Source organism: Podarcis gaigeae (assembly GCF_964106915.1).
Source record: "Podarcis gaigeae genome assembly, chromosome: 8".
NCBI classification, from domain to species: domain Eukaryota; kingdom Metazoa; phylum Chordata; class Lepidosauria; order Squamata; family Lacertidae; genus Podarcis; species Podarcis gaigeae.
The window spans coordinates 84841756-84858716 of NC_139684.1; the positions used below are offsets into that span (position 1 = coordinate 84841756).

Sequence of the window (16961 nt, forward strand, 5' to 3'; positions counted from 1 at the left end):
CTCTCATTTTGACTCAAGAAAATCACCACTTTATAGTTCAAATCGGGAGGGGCGGGATACAGGAAATGGACAAAAGGACAAAGATTCACAAAATGTTTTGGGGTATGCGTTCCCCCCAGAAAAAAGCACTGAATTTATTTGCTACCATCAGGGCAAAGGTCATATTGCAGCGGGTCGTGAATAACTGGACCATGTTACTGCATTACATTCGGGATGGCACTGTGTGCCATGTTTCTGATGGCCAGCACGCATTAAAATCAGAGGCACAATTTCTCTTGCAGATTAAAAGATTGACGCTTGGGTTTGTAAGAAGAGCGAATGCCATCAGTTTTAAGTCATACTCAAATACAGTTACAGCTTGGTTTTCCAGGGAAGGGCCTGTGATGCTAAGATCTTGCCTCCCCAAGCACAAACTTCAAGATGCAGCGAAACGGGCAACTCCCAGAGGAGGGTCATTCACTGCACCCCATATATAGATGGACACACCAGGTGACAGCAACCAAGGACGGACCGTGCTAGTGCGTCTCTGCAACGGGTGTGGACTGAACCATTTCTTCACCCCAAATGAAGACACACATTCACGCATAGAATGATTTAAAGAGAGGCATATCCAGGACCTTACAGGAAACGCTCATTATTTCAGCAATTTACGTCCTGCAGGGATCTGAAATCATGCACAATTTGGGAACAACTGCTGTGAGATCATTACAGCAGGTCTGCATTGCTGTGGCATGGACTTTAACGACCTGGGCCTTAAAAACCATGTGATTACAGCACATTTAATTACTGCAGTTCATGCGTCTATAGCGCTTTGTTTGGATTCTATACCCAACCCCAGAAGAGAGGGAGCCCAACTTCCTTTTAAAGTTAGCTCAAAGCAGCAATACTGGGCGTTATCCCATTTTAACCCAATATATCAGGCAGGGAGCATGCCCCATGGTTTGGCACAACCCATGTAGGTGGCGCAAAGCCAGTGCCTCATGGGTGCTACCCCTTAATCCCCTGCGGAGGTCACATGATCACTGTCAGGGCAGTCTGCATTCTGAGATCATGGGAACCTAGTTGCTGGTAGAAGAATGTTGCAATGCACTGTGGTGTCAGTCGCTGTTTCCTAAGCAGCGCTCTCACCAGGGAGGGAGGGGCACGGGCAACATTTTGCGGAGCAAGGGTGGGGGGCAAAGAATACAAGGCATCGCAGGAGGGTGGGATGGGGAGTAGGCCCACTGCCCATCGTGGCTCCATCTTGTCTTGTAAGATCAAACACAACAAGATCCCAGGAACTTGGTTCATCTCACAGTGCAAAACACCTTGGCCGCTTCCAGACTGTCGCTATTTTGTGGGTGGGATTCAACTGCACGCCGGCAAAATTCAGGCCGCATGATTAAAGTGGATTTGGCGATCCTGGGCAACAAAGCCACTTCCAAAAGCAAATAAATAAGGAATCGGGGTTGGTTGGTTGGTTTGTGGTAAGGGAAGTGGCAGGAAAACACACTGGGAAGTGTAGGACAACCATTGCTTGATGGGACTTGGGAGACTGGTAAATGTGTCAGTTTTCGTTCCTCTTGGGTTCTCACTTTTCCAGTCCCAAGTTCACCGCTCCACATCAGTTTTTGAAACTGTTTTTAAACGTCCACACGAAAATTAACCATAATTTAGTGTGGCTTTTCCTTAACACACACAATTTTGTAGGCAATTTTGCCTAACACATTTTTTGGCAAAACTACTTCCCCTAGTATACAGTGAATTTTTGCACACTATTTTCACCAATATATGTACGTTTTATGCACACTTTAGCATGGAGTATGCATTTTTGCACACATTACCTAAATCAGGGGTAGTCAACCTTTTTATACCTACTGCCCACTAATGCATCTTTTTTGATGGCAAAAATTTCCTTACCGCCCACCAGTGCTCGATGGGAGGAGGATTCATCTTGTGCCGTAGAACCCCCTACCGCCCACCTAGAATCCTGAAACACCCACTAGTGGGTGGTAGGAACCAGGTTTACAAACCCTGACCTAAATAGAGAGCCACATTGCAAAATTCAGAGAAGTGTGAATTTCCAAGAACACCTGTGTTTCATTTCAAACATTGTTTCAGAAAGTGTGAATTAAGTAGGTCCGCCTTCAAGGGAGAAGAGAATTTCGCCCCACCCCCTAGACATGATGCTCTCTAACCTCCCTCCAAACAATTCAGAATAAACACCCAATAAACAGTGGATGCACAGAAATCAAGATGAGTGCTTGAAGGAAGAGGACAACTGGAAGCGAACCACACTAGTGCTCCATCACCAGCTTGCAACATAAGCCCCAGTGTGCAAGCCTCTCCCTGTTCACATGTAGGAACCATGCAATGAAGTGAGAACAGGAAAAAGATGGAGGAGTTTGGGTTGAGGAAGGAGTAACCACAGCCAAGGATGGAAAAGTCTAGTGGAAGAGGAAGTGTGTTGGAAGATGGATCAAGGGATGAGGAATTCGAAGGAAAGAGGGAGAGGGCAATTATTTAGAGGGAAAGGGGGTTCCACCTGGTTTCCATCATGGGAGAAAGACAAGAGACCCCCGCTTGCCTCTCATTAAGCTCTCACCTAGAAGGTGATTCCCAAAACTGAGCTATCCAACCTTGCGCAACACTACAGTGGTACCTCTGGTTGCGAACGGGATCTGTTCCGGAGGCCCGCTCACAACATGAAAGGAATGCAACCCACAGCAGCAGGGTTGTGATTCGCTGCTTCTGCGCATGCGCGTGACGTCATTTTTCACGTCTGCGCATGTGCGAGCAGCGAAACCCGGAAGTAACCCTTTCTGGTACTTCTGGGTTGCCGCGGGACGTAACCTGAAAGAACATAACATGAAGCAGACGCAGCATGAGGTATGACTGTATAGACTTTAACAGGAACAGAATAAGAGCCTGCTAGATCAGATCTACCTAATCTAGCATGCTGTTCTCAACCAGATGCGTTTTTGGGGAAACCTGGAAGCGGGACCGCAAGCACAAAAGCCCTCTTCCCTTCTGTGGTTTCCAGCAACCGGTATTCAGAAGCATTGCTGCCGCCATTGTTATGGAGGCAGAGCACAGCCATCAAGGCTAGTAAGCCATCAATAGCCGTCTCCTCCATGACTGTGGCCTAATCCTCTTTCAAAGCCATCTGAGTCAGTGGGAGCAAGTTCCATAGTTTAGCTAGGGAACGCCACCCTCTTTGGACCGAAAATACAATACAGTTCCTTTGGAAGTGGAGAAAAGCTTGTTCATGCAAGGAGACATCGCTTGCTGCTCAAACGCAGCGGTACCTGGGCTCTATCGAATGGGAGAGGGTGTAATATAGGAACACAAGGAGCTGCCTTCTACTGAGTCAGACCAACCTGGCTCAGTAGAGTCTACACTGACTGGCAGAGTCTCTCTGGGCTTTCAGGCAAGGACCTCCAGCCCTACCTGAACTTGCCACCTTCTGCATGCAAAGCTCTACTGCTGATCTACAGCCTTTCTCCAGACAGCAGAATTCCATGGACTTTTGGGACGTGGTTTTGAAGCCCCTTGAAGCAGATTGTTCATGCAAGAAACCCTTTCTGGCCAGAGGCCTCCATCTTCATGCTCGACGAAAGGATTTCCTGATCCCACTTCCGTGCCTTTCGCAGCAGCCTGACCCACAGAAATTAAGCAATGAATCCTTTTCCCCTTCACATGACAGCCATGGCAGGAAAAGCTTCGCCTCTTGAATTTCTGCACGTCAAGACTGTCGCTAGAGATACAGGTTTGAAGCTAGTAAAAGAAGATGCAAGCTGGCTCATCACCCACCCTAGTATCTGGGCATTGGTCCCATGGATAGAAATGGATAGGGACATATCCATTTGCTTTTTTAAGGTACCCATTTGCTTTGGGGAGCAGAAAGGAGAGCTGGGTGTTTGTTGCATGTGGTCAAAATGAGGAAGATTCTGGTCTTTGTCCTGGGAGCCCGAAAAAGGGCTGCGAAGTGGGATTTGTGGGACCCTGCAACCCCAACCCCAGATCGCTTGGTTGTTCCTAAGTCCTGCCACACATATCTGCCTCTGGCTAAGCATGGGGAGGTGGGAACCCCCCAGGAAAAGGAGAGGAGACGGGTGTGCTCACACAGCAAAACAGGGTCAGGGAGAAAAAGGCAGAGAAGGGGTTTAGAAAGGAAGGGGCATGGGTGGGTGGGTGGGATCACGGCAGCGAAGTCGGCACCTACCCACTTGTCCAAGTCAACACCCTAGAGGGTCAGGCAGCAGAATTGAGAAGCCAAAGGAAAGAAGAGGAGAAAAGATAAACCACACTGGATACTCAGACCACATGCCAAGGCGGGCACAACACTCCTAGGCTAGCATCACAGAGACGCCACCATCCACCCGCAAATACCTGCTCCAGGTGTTCCCATTGCGGACGGGGCTCAGGCCGGCTCTCACTTCATCCCCAAACATGCATGCAGGGGTCTTCTGAACCATACCCACAGAGCACATAATCAGGTAATATTTGAAAGCAGTTGGAGGCTGTTGTGGGGTGAACCGGGAGGCCTGGCACCCAGACGGCACCATAGTCCTTGCTCTTGCCCCGAGTGTTACCCATTGTGCAAGAGGGTGGGTGGGAAATGAGGGCACACCTAACAGCCCTTCCGTTGCATTGCTAGCGGCCTGGATACTGCCACCCTTTGCATGTTGGGCTGAACTCCTGCATAACTCTGCGGCACAGTCAGAATCCTACAATGTGTGCGGAGATTCTAGGACAAAGGCCCTCCCACCCATGGAAACACTCAGGTCCAATATGTATAGCATAGGTAAAGAACCTCAGGCCCCTGGGGAATCATACGTGGCCCTCCAGACCTCCCTACTTGGCCCCCGGGACTCTCTCCAAGCCACACACACCACCAGTCTTGCTTTTCAGTCTTTCCCTGGGTGGGATATGTCTTTGTGACTCTTGCATGGACAAGAGGGCGTGTGAGCACATTCAGGAGCTCCTTTACTGTACAGAGGCAGGGTTTACTTTCATTGCTCCACCCCCTTTTGCCTCTGGCCACGCCCACCCGCTGGCATTTGGTGGACCCTGGAAGGTGGCAATGTGGCTCTCAGGTTGGAAAAAAGTTCCTTGCCCCAACATTGATGGGGCCATGATGTCTTTGTGTGCTCACAAAGAAACGTTAGCCGTACTTACATCAGAACCCACCTCCACGGTGTTGGCTAGCATTTCCTGAAGCGCTCGTACGGACAAGGACTGTTCCAGGCTGAAGCAGCATATGGCCAGATCTGGAGGGACTTTCTGTGTGTGTAGAAAACACAGGTTTGCTTGGTTTAAAAAAACAACTTGGGTGGGTAGTGTTCCCATATCATAATAATAAATTAATTATTTCGGTCACAGACCAGTTCCAGCTCACATACAATATCAGGGAAGTCATAAAACACGATAGGGGTACATTTAAATTTGCAGTTGGGTATAACAGGGACAATACAGATATAACAGCAGTTAAAAATATATAATTTAAATCTTAATCACTAAAATGGTCATTTATGGCCTTAGTCACTGTGGTAGCACAGCTTGTCTCCTAAGTTTTATGGCAGGCACACAGAATTTGGCCACCCTTAGTGAGATCTCTGGATCCTTGGTTCCCATATCAAATTAGTGAATTTGGTGGGCACGTCAGAGACTGCAAAGCACACCCCACTTTAATGGCAGTGCAGAAGTACTTTATGGCTGGGGTAAACAGCTGCTGGACCGTGTCCAGAGGAGGGCAACCAAAATGGTCAAAGGCCTGGAAACGATGCCTTATGAGAAACGGCTAAGGGAGCTGGGCATGTTTAGCCTGGAGAAGAGGAGGTTAAGGGGTGATATGATAGCCATGTTCAAATATATAAAAGGATGTCACATAGAGGAGGGAGAAAGGTTGTTTTCTGCTGCTCCAGAGAAGCGGACACGGAGCAATGGTTCCAAACTACAAGAAAGAAGATTCCACCTAAACATTAGGAAGAACTTCCTGACAGTAAGAGCTGTTCGACAGTGGAATTTGCTGCCCAGGAGTGTGGTGGAGTCTCCTTCTTTGGAGGTCTTTAAGCAGAGGCTTGACAACCATATGTCAGGAGTGCTCTGATGGTGTTTCCTGTTTGGCAGGGGGTTGGACTCGATGGCCCTTGTGGTCTCTTCCAACTCTATGATTCTATGATTCTATGCTATTGGAGAGCTGCAGAGAGACCAGGGACTTTGATGAGGTTGCCAGATTACTAGGCAGGTCTTGCCCACATAGCAGCTCTCACAGGCCCTTCCAGTATCCTCCCCCCTTATAATTCCCCCACACTCATATCCCAGTGACCATGATTAACTGGAACCACACTAACCCATGGACATCAGATTCTGGGGCGGCCTTCAAAGCACAAGAGTTTTGCGCCAAGGTTTTCTTGTCTCTTGAAGTTTATTACCAGCCAGTAGATACGTTTGCACATAATGGTATGCCCCTAGTTCGTTCTAATCATGGTTTCTTCAACAAACCACGAATAATCTAACAGAAAAGCAAGCAAGCGAGTGGCGGCTTGTTTCTCCAAAGTCTCTGCAAGAATCTGGAGTGGCCAAACTAGCAAGGTTTAGCAAGGTTGCTGAGTCTGAACATGACTCCAGAGAACAGTGAAAAAAGCCATGGTTTATAAGCCTTCAACAGACCATGGTTTCACATCATGGTTTGTTGCTGGAAAACCAATCCGTGGTTAATTATTTATTATTTATTTCATTTACTAATTGTTTCCTGTGAGGTATTCTGAAGCCATTTGTTCGGACACTCAAACAAATCATACCAGGCCACTGTCATATGGTCTGACATAACAATTTCCCTGACTCTGACGGCAACCACCAAACTCCGGTCAAATCATCTTATCGACTGTTCCAACCATGGGATAAACTAGTATAGATATTTCCTACCCATCTGCCCTTTCCTCAGAAGGTACCTGAGCGTTGGAGGTAGGTTCTAGGAAACACAGCCGGTTGCCGAAACCTTCTGCAGACAGACATAACTTCAGCTGTTCCTTCAAGATGGTGGCAGAGCACTGAAGGACGACCTCATCATCCTGAGGGAGAAAAGAAGAGCGTCTCAGAAATGCACACTCAGAAGGCTGAGATCCCGGGGATGCCAAGTCCTTAATCAGCAACAGAATATTCTCTATACGGAAGGCATTCCTAAAAGACGCCTAGCCATGATTGGAAACCTCAAAAGAAGATTCTGGACTCTCCAGGGCAAGCACAGCAAAGTGGTTTTCTAATTATAGTTTCCCCAATTTTCACCCTGCACCCGATTTTCCGCTTAAGAAAGTCTTCCTCTGTATCTATCTCCCACTCACCTGAAAACCACTCCCCATGCCTCGCTTTTATATTCTCTAGGATACACCCAACCAGATCATTTAAAATTGCCTCAAGTTATGTTTTTTTAATCAAGATCTACGCAGAAGTAACATCCACTGAGGAGAAGCCCACTGATGTTAGCTACTCACCTGTTTCAACTGCTTGCAGAGTTTCACAACCTCTGCACGCTACGCATCTACTGAGAAAATGTGTGTACAGAAAAGAACCTATCTACCGTAAATGAACATATATTTTTTTTATCAAGTATTATTGTGAGACACAGGAACCTTTTCATGCGATTCTGGCAGAAGCATAAATTAGCCATTCACAGAATTGCCTGCGGCGAGTTAAGAATTGCTTCCAGGAAACTACACCAGGAACTTTTCTGAATGCTTCTACCACACCCTCCCTGTTGTACACCACAAATGCCCAAAACAGAGACATGTGGGCAGGTGGGCTAGCAATTTACGTGGACAAGGCTGGGCAAAGCTACAGGGTTTGCTGACTGATGCCTGGACCCCTGAGCTACAGAACACCTGGGCAGGAGCCAGGAAGCAAGGTTTTAAGAGCTGGGTGTGATTTAGGAAAGACCTCTCCTCTCCTGCTCTGCATGCACATTTCTTTGGTCCTCCTGTTGCCTCTTGCTCTTGGCTCCCGCTAGATTTCTGAGCACAATTCAAAGTGTTGCTGCTGACCTTTAAAGCCCTAAACGGCCTTGGTCCAGTATACCTGAAGGAGCATCTCCACCCCCATCGTCCAGCCTGGACACTGAGGTCCAGCGCCAAGGGCCTTCTGGTGGTTCCCTCACTGAGAAAAGCCAAGTTACAGGGAACCAGGCAGAGGGCCTTCTCGGTAGTGGCGCCCACCCTGTGGAACGCCCTCCCACCAGATGTCAAAGAGAACAACTACCAGACTTTTAGAAGACATCTGCAGACCTGTTTAGGGAAGCTTTTAATGTTTGATGCATTACTGTATTTTAATATTTTGTTGGAAACCCAGCCAGATGGGCAAGTGTAAAGGTAAAGGGACCAGTCGTGACCGACTCTGGGGTTGCAGTACTCATCTCGCTTTATTGGCCGAGGGAGCCGGCGTACAGCCTCCGGATCACGTGGCCAGCATGACTAAGCCGCTTCTGGCGAACCAGAGCAGCAAACGGAAACACCGTTTACCTTCCCGCCGGAGCAGTACCTATTTATCTACTTGCACTTTGCTGTGCTTTCGAACTGCTAGGTTGGCAGCAGCAGGGACCGAGCAACGGGAGCTCACCCCGTCGTGGGGATTCGAACCGCCGACCTTCTGATCAGCAAGCCCTAGGCTCAGTGGTTTAACCCACAGCGCCACCCGCGTCCCTGTAGATGGGCTGGGTATAAATAATGAATTATTATTATTATTACTTGCCGAACATGTTTGGGAAGCAACACCAAAATGAACCCTGTGGACGGGAGGCAAAAGTTGGGACGAGTGTCCGTAATGCAAGGACTACCTTTAACTCTCAGGAGGTGGCAGTGGGGACGGCTACAAAATCCTGCGCCTCCCGCACGCCACACTCAACTCCATTCTGCCTTCCTAGGAACTGCTCTTGATTCAAAGGGCACTCTGAGCAACACAGCTTTCTTAATGCCTCCCACAGAGAAAACTGTTGCTGGAACATGCTCCCCCCCCACCCCAGCCCAAGCCAGCGAGAGACTCAGGCAGGACACAACAGATCCTTTTCCATAATGAACAGAAGCAGGTGGTCCAGCGACTGTTTATATCCTAGCCAAGGTGGAGAAGGGGAAAGGGAGATAGCCTGTCCAGTTTTTGGTGGGGGGGGGGCACTGCTGCCCATGACCTTTATTTTTTGTAAATATCCTGGGAAGCTCTTTCTTCTAAGGTTTCCCTATCTTCTGTGTTTTGTCTTGCAATTCAATTATTTTAAAAAAACCCACCGTCTTTAAACGACAAGGATAAAATATATGCCTTCACTCGAGAGCTGGCACAGTCCGAAGGACACGAGGCTCTTAATAATATTATAATAATGATAATTTATTATTTGTACCCCGCCCATCTGGCTGGGTTTCTCCAGCCACTCTGGGTGGCTTCCAACAAAGATTAAAAATACATCAAAATGTCACACGTTAAAAACTTCCCTGAACAGGGCTGCCTTCAGATGTTTTCTAAATGTCAGGTACAGTGGTACCTCTGGTTAAGAACTTAAATTTGTTCTGGAGGTCCGTTCTTAACCTGAAACTGTTCTTAACCTGAAGCACCACTTTCTCTAATGGGGCCTCCCGCTGCCGCTGTGCCGCTGCTGCGCGATTTCTGTTCTCATCCTGAAGCAAAGTTCTTAACCTTAAGTACTATTTCTGGGTTAGCGGAATCTATAACCTGAAGCGTCTGTAACCCGAGGTACCACTGTAGTTGTTTTTCTCTTTGACATCTGATGGGAGGGCGTTCCGCAGGGCAGGTGCCACCACCAAGAAGGCCCTCTGCCTGGTTCCCTGTAGCTTTGCTTCTCGCAGTCAGAGAACCGCCAGAAGGCCCTCAGCACTGGACCTCAGTGTCTGGGCAGAACAATGGGGGTGGAGACACTCCTTCAGGTTTAATGGGCCGAGGCCGTTAAACTCAGGGCCGTGGGTTTGAGCCCCATGTCGGGCAAAAGATTCCTGCATTGCTAGAGTTTGGACTAAATCACCCAGGTGGTCTCTTCCAACTCTACAATTCTACAAACCTATCATTCCATCTGCCTGGCGTCACTTTATTAAAGGAAAACCTTGACTTCTGGGCTTGACTTGTCCTCAGTGTGGAGGAGGAACGTCATAGAAGTTGGAAGGGACCTCAAGAGCTGACTAGCCCGATCCTCCGCAATGTAGAAATCACAACTAAAGAACCCCTGGCAGATTACCATCCAATCTCTGCTTAAAAGTCTACCATCTTCCAACCTGGGGGTTTATATGGCGCTGCACCCCAAGATCTTCTGGGGTTTCAGCTCCTCAATTTGGAAGGGGAAGACGGACCTAAGGAGGACCAGTAGGTCAAAGTGAAGAGGAGCTCCCATAATGTGTATATTTTGGAGGGTGAAGAAAGACCCAAGACCCCCACCCTATTGCACCTATCTATCAGGTCCGTGGCCCAACTAGTCTAGCATCCTGTCCCCACAGTGGCTCAGTGGGAAACTCGCAGGATTTGAACACAAGAGCACTCTCTTGTTTCCAGCAACTGGTATTCAGAGGCATTGCTAGAAACTCAGGTATATAATCTAATCACCAAATGGCACCTTGAACCTAGGCTGCGGTCACCACAACGCAGGGTGAATAAAAGGAGTCATGCTCTGGAGCTAAGAAGCCATGTGTATATCATAAATCTAAGCTCAGTTTACATGTGTCAAAGGACGATAATAATAATAATAATAATAATAATAATAATAATAATAATAATTTATTTATACCCTGCCCATCTGGCTGGGTTTCCCGCAGCCACTCTGGGCAGCTTCCAACAGAATATTAAAATACAATAGTCTATTAAACATTAAAAGCTTCCCTAAACAGGGCTGCCTTCAGATGTCTTCTAAAAGTTTGGTATTGTTCTTCTCTTTGACATCTGTTGGGAGGGTGTTCCACAGGGCGGGTGCCACCACCAAGAAGGCCCTCTGTCTGGTTCCCTGTAACCTCACTTCTCGCAGGGAGGGAGCTGCCAGAAGGCCCTCGGCGCTGGACCTCAGTGTCCGGGCTGAACGATGGGGGTGAAGATGCTCATTCAGGTATACTGGGCCGAGGCCGTAATTCCTGTAAATTGCCCATAATCCTTTAAATTCAGCTCACATGGTTGAGAGGAGAAGGGCAGCCATCGGGGTGAAGAGACTTTAACGCTTCAAATTTCTCCCATGGCTGTACCTCCTCAGTGCGTCGTGGACTCATTTATACAGTGGTACCTCTGGATCCTTTCCAGAGCCCCGTTAGCATCCTGAAGAGAATGCAACCTGCGTCTGCGCGTGCGAGGATTGCAATTCGCTGCTTCTGCACATGCGTGTGACGTCATTTTGAGCAAGTGCGCATGCGCAAGCAGCGAAACCTGGAAGTAATGCATTCCGTTACTTCCGGGTCGGCACGGAGCGCAACCTGAAGCAACTTTAACCCGAGAACTCCCAGAAGTGCAAGCTGGATTTCGAAGGGGCAGAGGAACCAAAGTCCAAATTGCAAACATGCGCTGGACTGTGGAGAAAGCTAGAGAGTTCCAGAAAAACATCTACTTCTGCTTCATTGACTATGCAAAAGCCTTTGACTGTGTCAACCACAGCAAACTATGGCAAGTTCTTAAAGAAATGGGAGTGCCTGATCACCTCATCTGTCTCCTGAGAAATCTCTATGTGGGACAAGAAGCTACAGTTAGAACTGGATATGGAACAACTGATTGGTTCAAAATTGGGAAAGGAGTGTGGCAAGGCTGTATATTGTCTCCCTGCTTATTTAACTTATATGCAGAATTTATCATGCGAAAGGCTGGGCTGGATGAATCCCTAGCCGGAATTAAGATTGCCGGAAGAAATATCAACAATCGCAGATATGCAGATGACACAACCTTGATGGCAGAAAGCGAGGAGGAATTAAAGAACTTTTTAATGAGGGTGAAAGAGGAGAGCGCAAAATACGGTCTGAAGCTCAACTACAAAAAAAAAAACAAAGATCATGGCCACTGGGCCCATCACCTCCTGGCAAATAGAAGGGGAAGAAATGGAGGCAGTGAGAGATTTTACCTTCTTGGGCTCCATGATCACTGCAGATGTTGACAGCAGTCATGAAATTAAAAGATGCCTGCTTCTTGGGAGAAGAGCAATGACAAACCTAGACAGCATCTTAAAAAGCAGAGACATCACCTTGCCAACAAAGGTCCGTATAGTTAAAGCTATAGTTTTCCCAGTAGCGATGTATGGATGTGAGAGCTGGACCATAAAGAAGGCTGACCGCCAAAGAATTCGTGCTTTTGAACTCTGGTGCTGGAGGAGACTCTTGAGAGTCCCATGGACTGCAAGAAGATCAAACCTCTCCATTCTGAAGGAAATCAGCCCTGAGTGCTCACTGGAAGGACAGATCCTGAAGCTGAGGCTCCAAGACTTTGGCCACCTCATGAGAAGAGAAGACTTCCTGGAAAAGACCCTGATGCTGGGAAAGATGGAGGGCACAAGGAGAAGGGGACGACAGAGGACGAGATGGTTGGATGGTGTTCTTGAAGCTACCAGCATGAGCTTGACGAAACTGTGGGAGGCAGTGGAAGACAGGAGTGCCTGGCGTGCTCTGGTCCAGGGGGTCACGAAGAGTCGGACATGAATAAACGACTAAACAACAACAACAATGACTAATTGGGTTGCCATACGTCCAAAATTTCCCAGACATAGCCGGTATTCAGCCCTGGTTATTTCAACAGGCCCACGCTAGAGGCTGAGCGCGAGACCTTTTCTTCATGCAGGGCACATCTACTGCCACTGAGCCACAAGCTCTTGAGAGAGGAAGAACGAGAGAGAGAGGCGGAGAGACAGAGAGCAAGGAGGATAGACTGAGCAGGCTGATCGGTTGTGAGCGGAGGAAGAGGGCCCTTATTTTGGAGTGACGCATCCACAGCAGGGCTGCTGCTCCAGTTACACATCAGCACACAGAAACGGATCCGGCCCAGTCCCCGGTGTCCTAAGATGGTTCGTCTGTCAGAGAGATGTCAAGGAACAGGACGCCAGCTGCCTTGCTCTAGGGAAGGAGAAGGTTTTTTGTTTACGCATGGTCTTGCATTCTTTTTTTCCTACTTAGGTTTTTAACGGAGAAGTCTGGAACTCTCTTTCGTGGTTGGTTTCGTGGTTCCTATAAATTAGGGTTGCCATATTTCAAAAATCGCTGTTGAGCTTTGTTGTTGTTGTTGGTCTTTCAGCTATTTTTAATGAAAACAGCCAAAATCTACATTGGATGCCATACGTCTGAATTTCCCCAGACATTTTGGCGATTTCCGCATTCTGCAGGTTCACGTTCAACCATAGTTTGATGTTCTATATGATGGTTTGACTCACGTGGAAACTGGGACAGAGAAATGTCTTCCTTTTTCTTTTCTATTTTTTATTGGGGGGGGGGCAGTGTGTAGGGTTGCCATACTGCAAAAAATGAAAATAATCCAGACACAAAAGTCGCTGAGCATTTTTGGAGACATGAGAGATTGGACCTGGGACATCGGTATCCAAAAGGTGTTGCCATATTTCAAAAACTGGAAAAAACAACAAACCAAAGTTCTTGAGCTTTTGGGGGCGAAGCTGTTGAGCTTCTTTTGCAAAATCTTTTTTAAAAAATTAAAGTTTTTGAGCTATTTTAAAGGAAATTCGCCAAAAGAGCAACACTTCCGACATGAGTTGCCATGCATCCGGACATTACAGCAATTTCCACCTAGAAACTTTCCCACGGCCAAATCCCGTCTATGTCCATGAAATTCCAGGTGTATGGCAATCCTAGCAGTGTGTGTGTTTTGCAATGATATAATTCCTAGAGTAGCATACCCATCAACATTTCTCCGATGAAATTAGAAGCATCCTATATTAGTACGCGGGATGCTGGTGGTGCTGCGGTCTAAACCATTGAGCCTCTTGGGCTTGCCGATCGGAAGGTCGGCGGTTCGAATCCCCACAACGGGGTGAGCTCCCATTGCTCTGTCCCTGCTCCTGCCAACCTAGCAGTTCGAAAGCACACCAGTGCAAGTAGATAAGTAGGTACCGCTGCGGCAGGAAGGTAAACGGCGTTTCCATGTGCTGCTCTGATTCGCCCATTAGTCGTGCTGGCCACATCACCCGGAAAAACTGTCTGCGGAGAAACGCCGGCTCCCTCGGCCAGTAAAGTGAGATGAGCGCCGCAACCCCAGAGTCGTTCACGACTGCAGGGGTTCTTTACCTTTTATATATATATTAGTAACAATAATTTTATTATTTGTACCCCGCCCAACTGAATGGGTTACCCCAGCCGCTCTGGGCGGCTTCCAACATACATAAAAATGTAATCAAACAGCCAACAAATTCCCTATAAAGGGCTGTCTTCTAAAGATTGTATATAATTACTTATCTCCTTGGCTTGGGGGTCACATAGTTTAATGATCAATCTCTCTTTACAGGGAATTCTCAAAACGGAAGCTCCGTGAGGGAGATTTGGGGCCTCAAAACAACACTCAGCACCCTTAACAAACTACAGTTCCCAGAATCCTTTTGGGGTGGCCATAATTGTTCCAACTGAGACCGTAGTGAGGCTGCATTTTAATGTTTTAATGTGGGGTTTTAATCTTGCTTTTTAAGTTGTATTTCAATCAACTTGTTTTTATTATTGGTTGTTAGACGCCCTGAGCCCGGTCTCGGCTGGGAAGGGCAGGGTATAAATAATTTATTATTATTATTATTATTAAGCAGGGTTGCCACATGTATGGAATTTCCCAGATACACCCGGAATACTGCAGTTGGAAGCAGTGTCCAGGCGGAGAACGGCATACTGTCTGAGACGCATGACAACCCATGTCAGCTCAACAACTTTGCCCCCACCCCCAAAAAAACTTTTGAAGTTTAGGGGATATGATTACCGTATTTTTCGCTCTATAGGACACACTTTCCCCCCTCAAAAAATGAAGGGGAAATGTGTGTGCGTCCTATGGAGCGAATGCAGGCTCCTTGGCTTCAGTGATAGCAACGCGAAGCCTCCGAAGTGCAGAGGGAGAGCTCCCCCCGCACTCCGGAGGCTACGCATTGCTTTCGCTGAAGCCGCCTGAAGCCCCCGGAGCGCAGGGAACGCCCACTGCGCTCTGGGTGTTATGTACTGAAGTTCTCACCCTGGGCCAGCAGGGCGATACTGTAGATAGTTATGCAAATGAAGGATCGAAAGTGAGGTTCAGTGATTGGACAGTTTTAGAAAGTTGCTACAGTTACGTTGTTCTGGAGCTCTATATAAGCAGGCTGACTGAGCTCTTCAGTTCAGTTCTATTCTGGCCTCTGAATAAACAAGAGCTGTTTGAAGAATCGCTGTGTCGTCTGATATGTTCACCCACAACTTAACACCGGGGGCTTCAGGCAGCTATCCGCAAGCCTTTGGAGTGCAGCAGGAGTTCCCGCTGCGCTCCGAAGGATTGCGGATAGCCGCCTGAAGCCTGGAGAGCGAGAGGGGTCGGTGCACACCGATCCCTCTTGCTCTCCAGGCTTCGCTTCACTGGAGAGGCGCTGCAGTTTTCCCTCTCTGCGCAGCGCCCCTTCAGCGAAGCGGGAGGAAAAATGGAAGGGGCTCCGTTTCTCCTGCCGCTTCGCTGAAGGGGCGCTGAGCAGAGAGGGGGAGAGTTGTTTTTTTCCTGTTCTCCCCCTCCTATGGTCCGGTGCGTCCTATAGAGCGAAAAATACAGTAGTTTCCTTCTTGGGAAATTAAATGTATGTGGAGGGAAACCGTTTTTGGGGAAGCAACTTTTGTTCTCTGTTCCTAAAAGGCTGCTTTGTGTGGTTGGGCTAAAATGACAGGGAAAGACCAGGGCCTATTTGAGCAATAATAATCCTCACATTCATTCAGTATTTTTCCTGCCCACCTCAGTAGAGGTCTGCTCACCTAGCCTTGCCATATTTTGAAGAGTAAAAAAAAGAGGACACATTCGCCGACTCCTACTTTTAACTATGGATCGCTAGGATGACTCTACCCATGAAAAAGAGGACATGTCCTGGAAAGAGAGGACATATGGCAAGCCAAGCTCACCTCAACCCACCCTCAGTTGGAGCTACTCAAGTCTGAACCTCGTTGTTGATGCCAACCCCACCACAACAAGGCAGAGAGAGGCGGCCATTTTAGCCACGGTTGCAATTTGTCAGTGATTCAGTTTGTCATTATACTTTTGCATTTTCTGCCTCAGAGGTGTTGTAAACAAAAATTGCCCTTTTCCCTTATGGGGTATCCAAGAGCCCATATAGAGTCCTTACGTAGTTTCCCTATTGGTAGGAGAAAATAACAGAGGCCAACCAGAGAATATTGAGAAGCAAAGCAGCTAGTAAGCCTGATCTTTATTGATCTGTTGCAACAGGGTGCTCCCCTCACCCTCAAGAGAGACGAGGGACCCAGAAAAATGGTGTGCAAGGCCTTATAAAGTCTTTTGAAATTGTCACCCTGTAGATCAAGACCACCTCCAGAAACATCATGCATACATCACAGAAGGGGTGTAACCTAAGACCACCCCTCCGATACATCATACCTACATCACAGAAAAGGTGGTCTACAACAGAAATTTGAATGTTGTTTTTCTCCTGTCGTTGTTTATCTCCTGTCTGGCAGGTTACTTGATTGGATTGCCTTGGGAGTCTGGCCATTCTTTTGTAGTGGTAAAATACTTATTTCCTGGGCCAGGTCACAGGCTCACACCTTATTCATAGCTTAAATGTGCCCTTAAGACAGGATTTGTGAGGAAAGAGACAATGGGGAGGCATTTCCACTTTGACCTTGCAGAGAAAACATTTGCTCAGTTTAGGAATTAAAATGGTTCCAGGTTGGTCTTCCTGTGCTGATCTATGTACGTGCTTGGTTGGTACATTTATGAACATTTCCATATATCTAAGACCTCAAAATTCCTATCACAGAGGCTAGCATATAAGAGATGGGCCCTGCAACCTCAGGTTTATGATCCAC

The 16961-nt window shown here is 47.7% G+C and overlaps 1 protein-coding gene and 1 long non-coding RNA gene across 13 annotated transcripts in view; one reads left to right on the forward strand and one right to left on the reverse strand.

Annotated features, from left to right (window-relative positions):
- RYR1 (ryanodine receptor 1) overlaps positions 1-16961 on the reverse strand; it is a 224394-nt gene that overhangs the window by 180577 nt on the left and 26856 nt on the right. For 10 of the 12 annotated variants that reach the window (XM_083753553.1, XM_083753561.1, XM_083753551.1 and 7 more), the window contains exons 2-3: positions 6936-7055; positions 5161-5265 (exon numbers count right to left, since the gene is read on the reverse strand). In XM_083753553.1, coding sequence (XP_083609679.1) covers positions 5161-5265; positions 6936-7055 — 225 coding nt within the window. The remainder of the gene's footprint in view (positions 1-5160; positions 5266-6935; positions 7056-16961) is intronic. The other 2 variants (XM_083753557.1, XM_083753554.1) reach the window with 1 other exon arrangement.
- LOC310851820 overlaps positions 1-16961 on the forward strand; it is a 626966-nt gene that overhangs the window by 21765 nt on the left and 588240 nt on the right. The window lies entirely within an intron of this gene.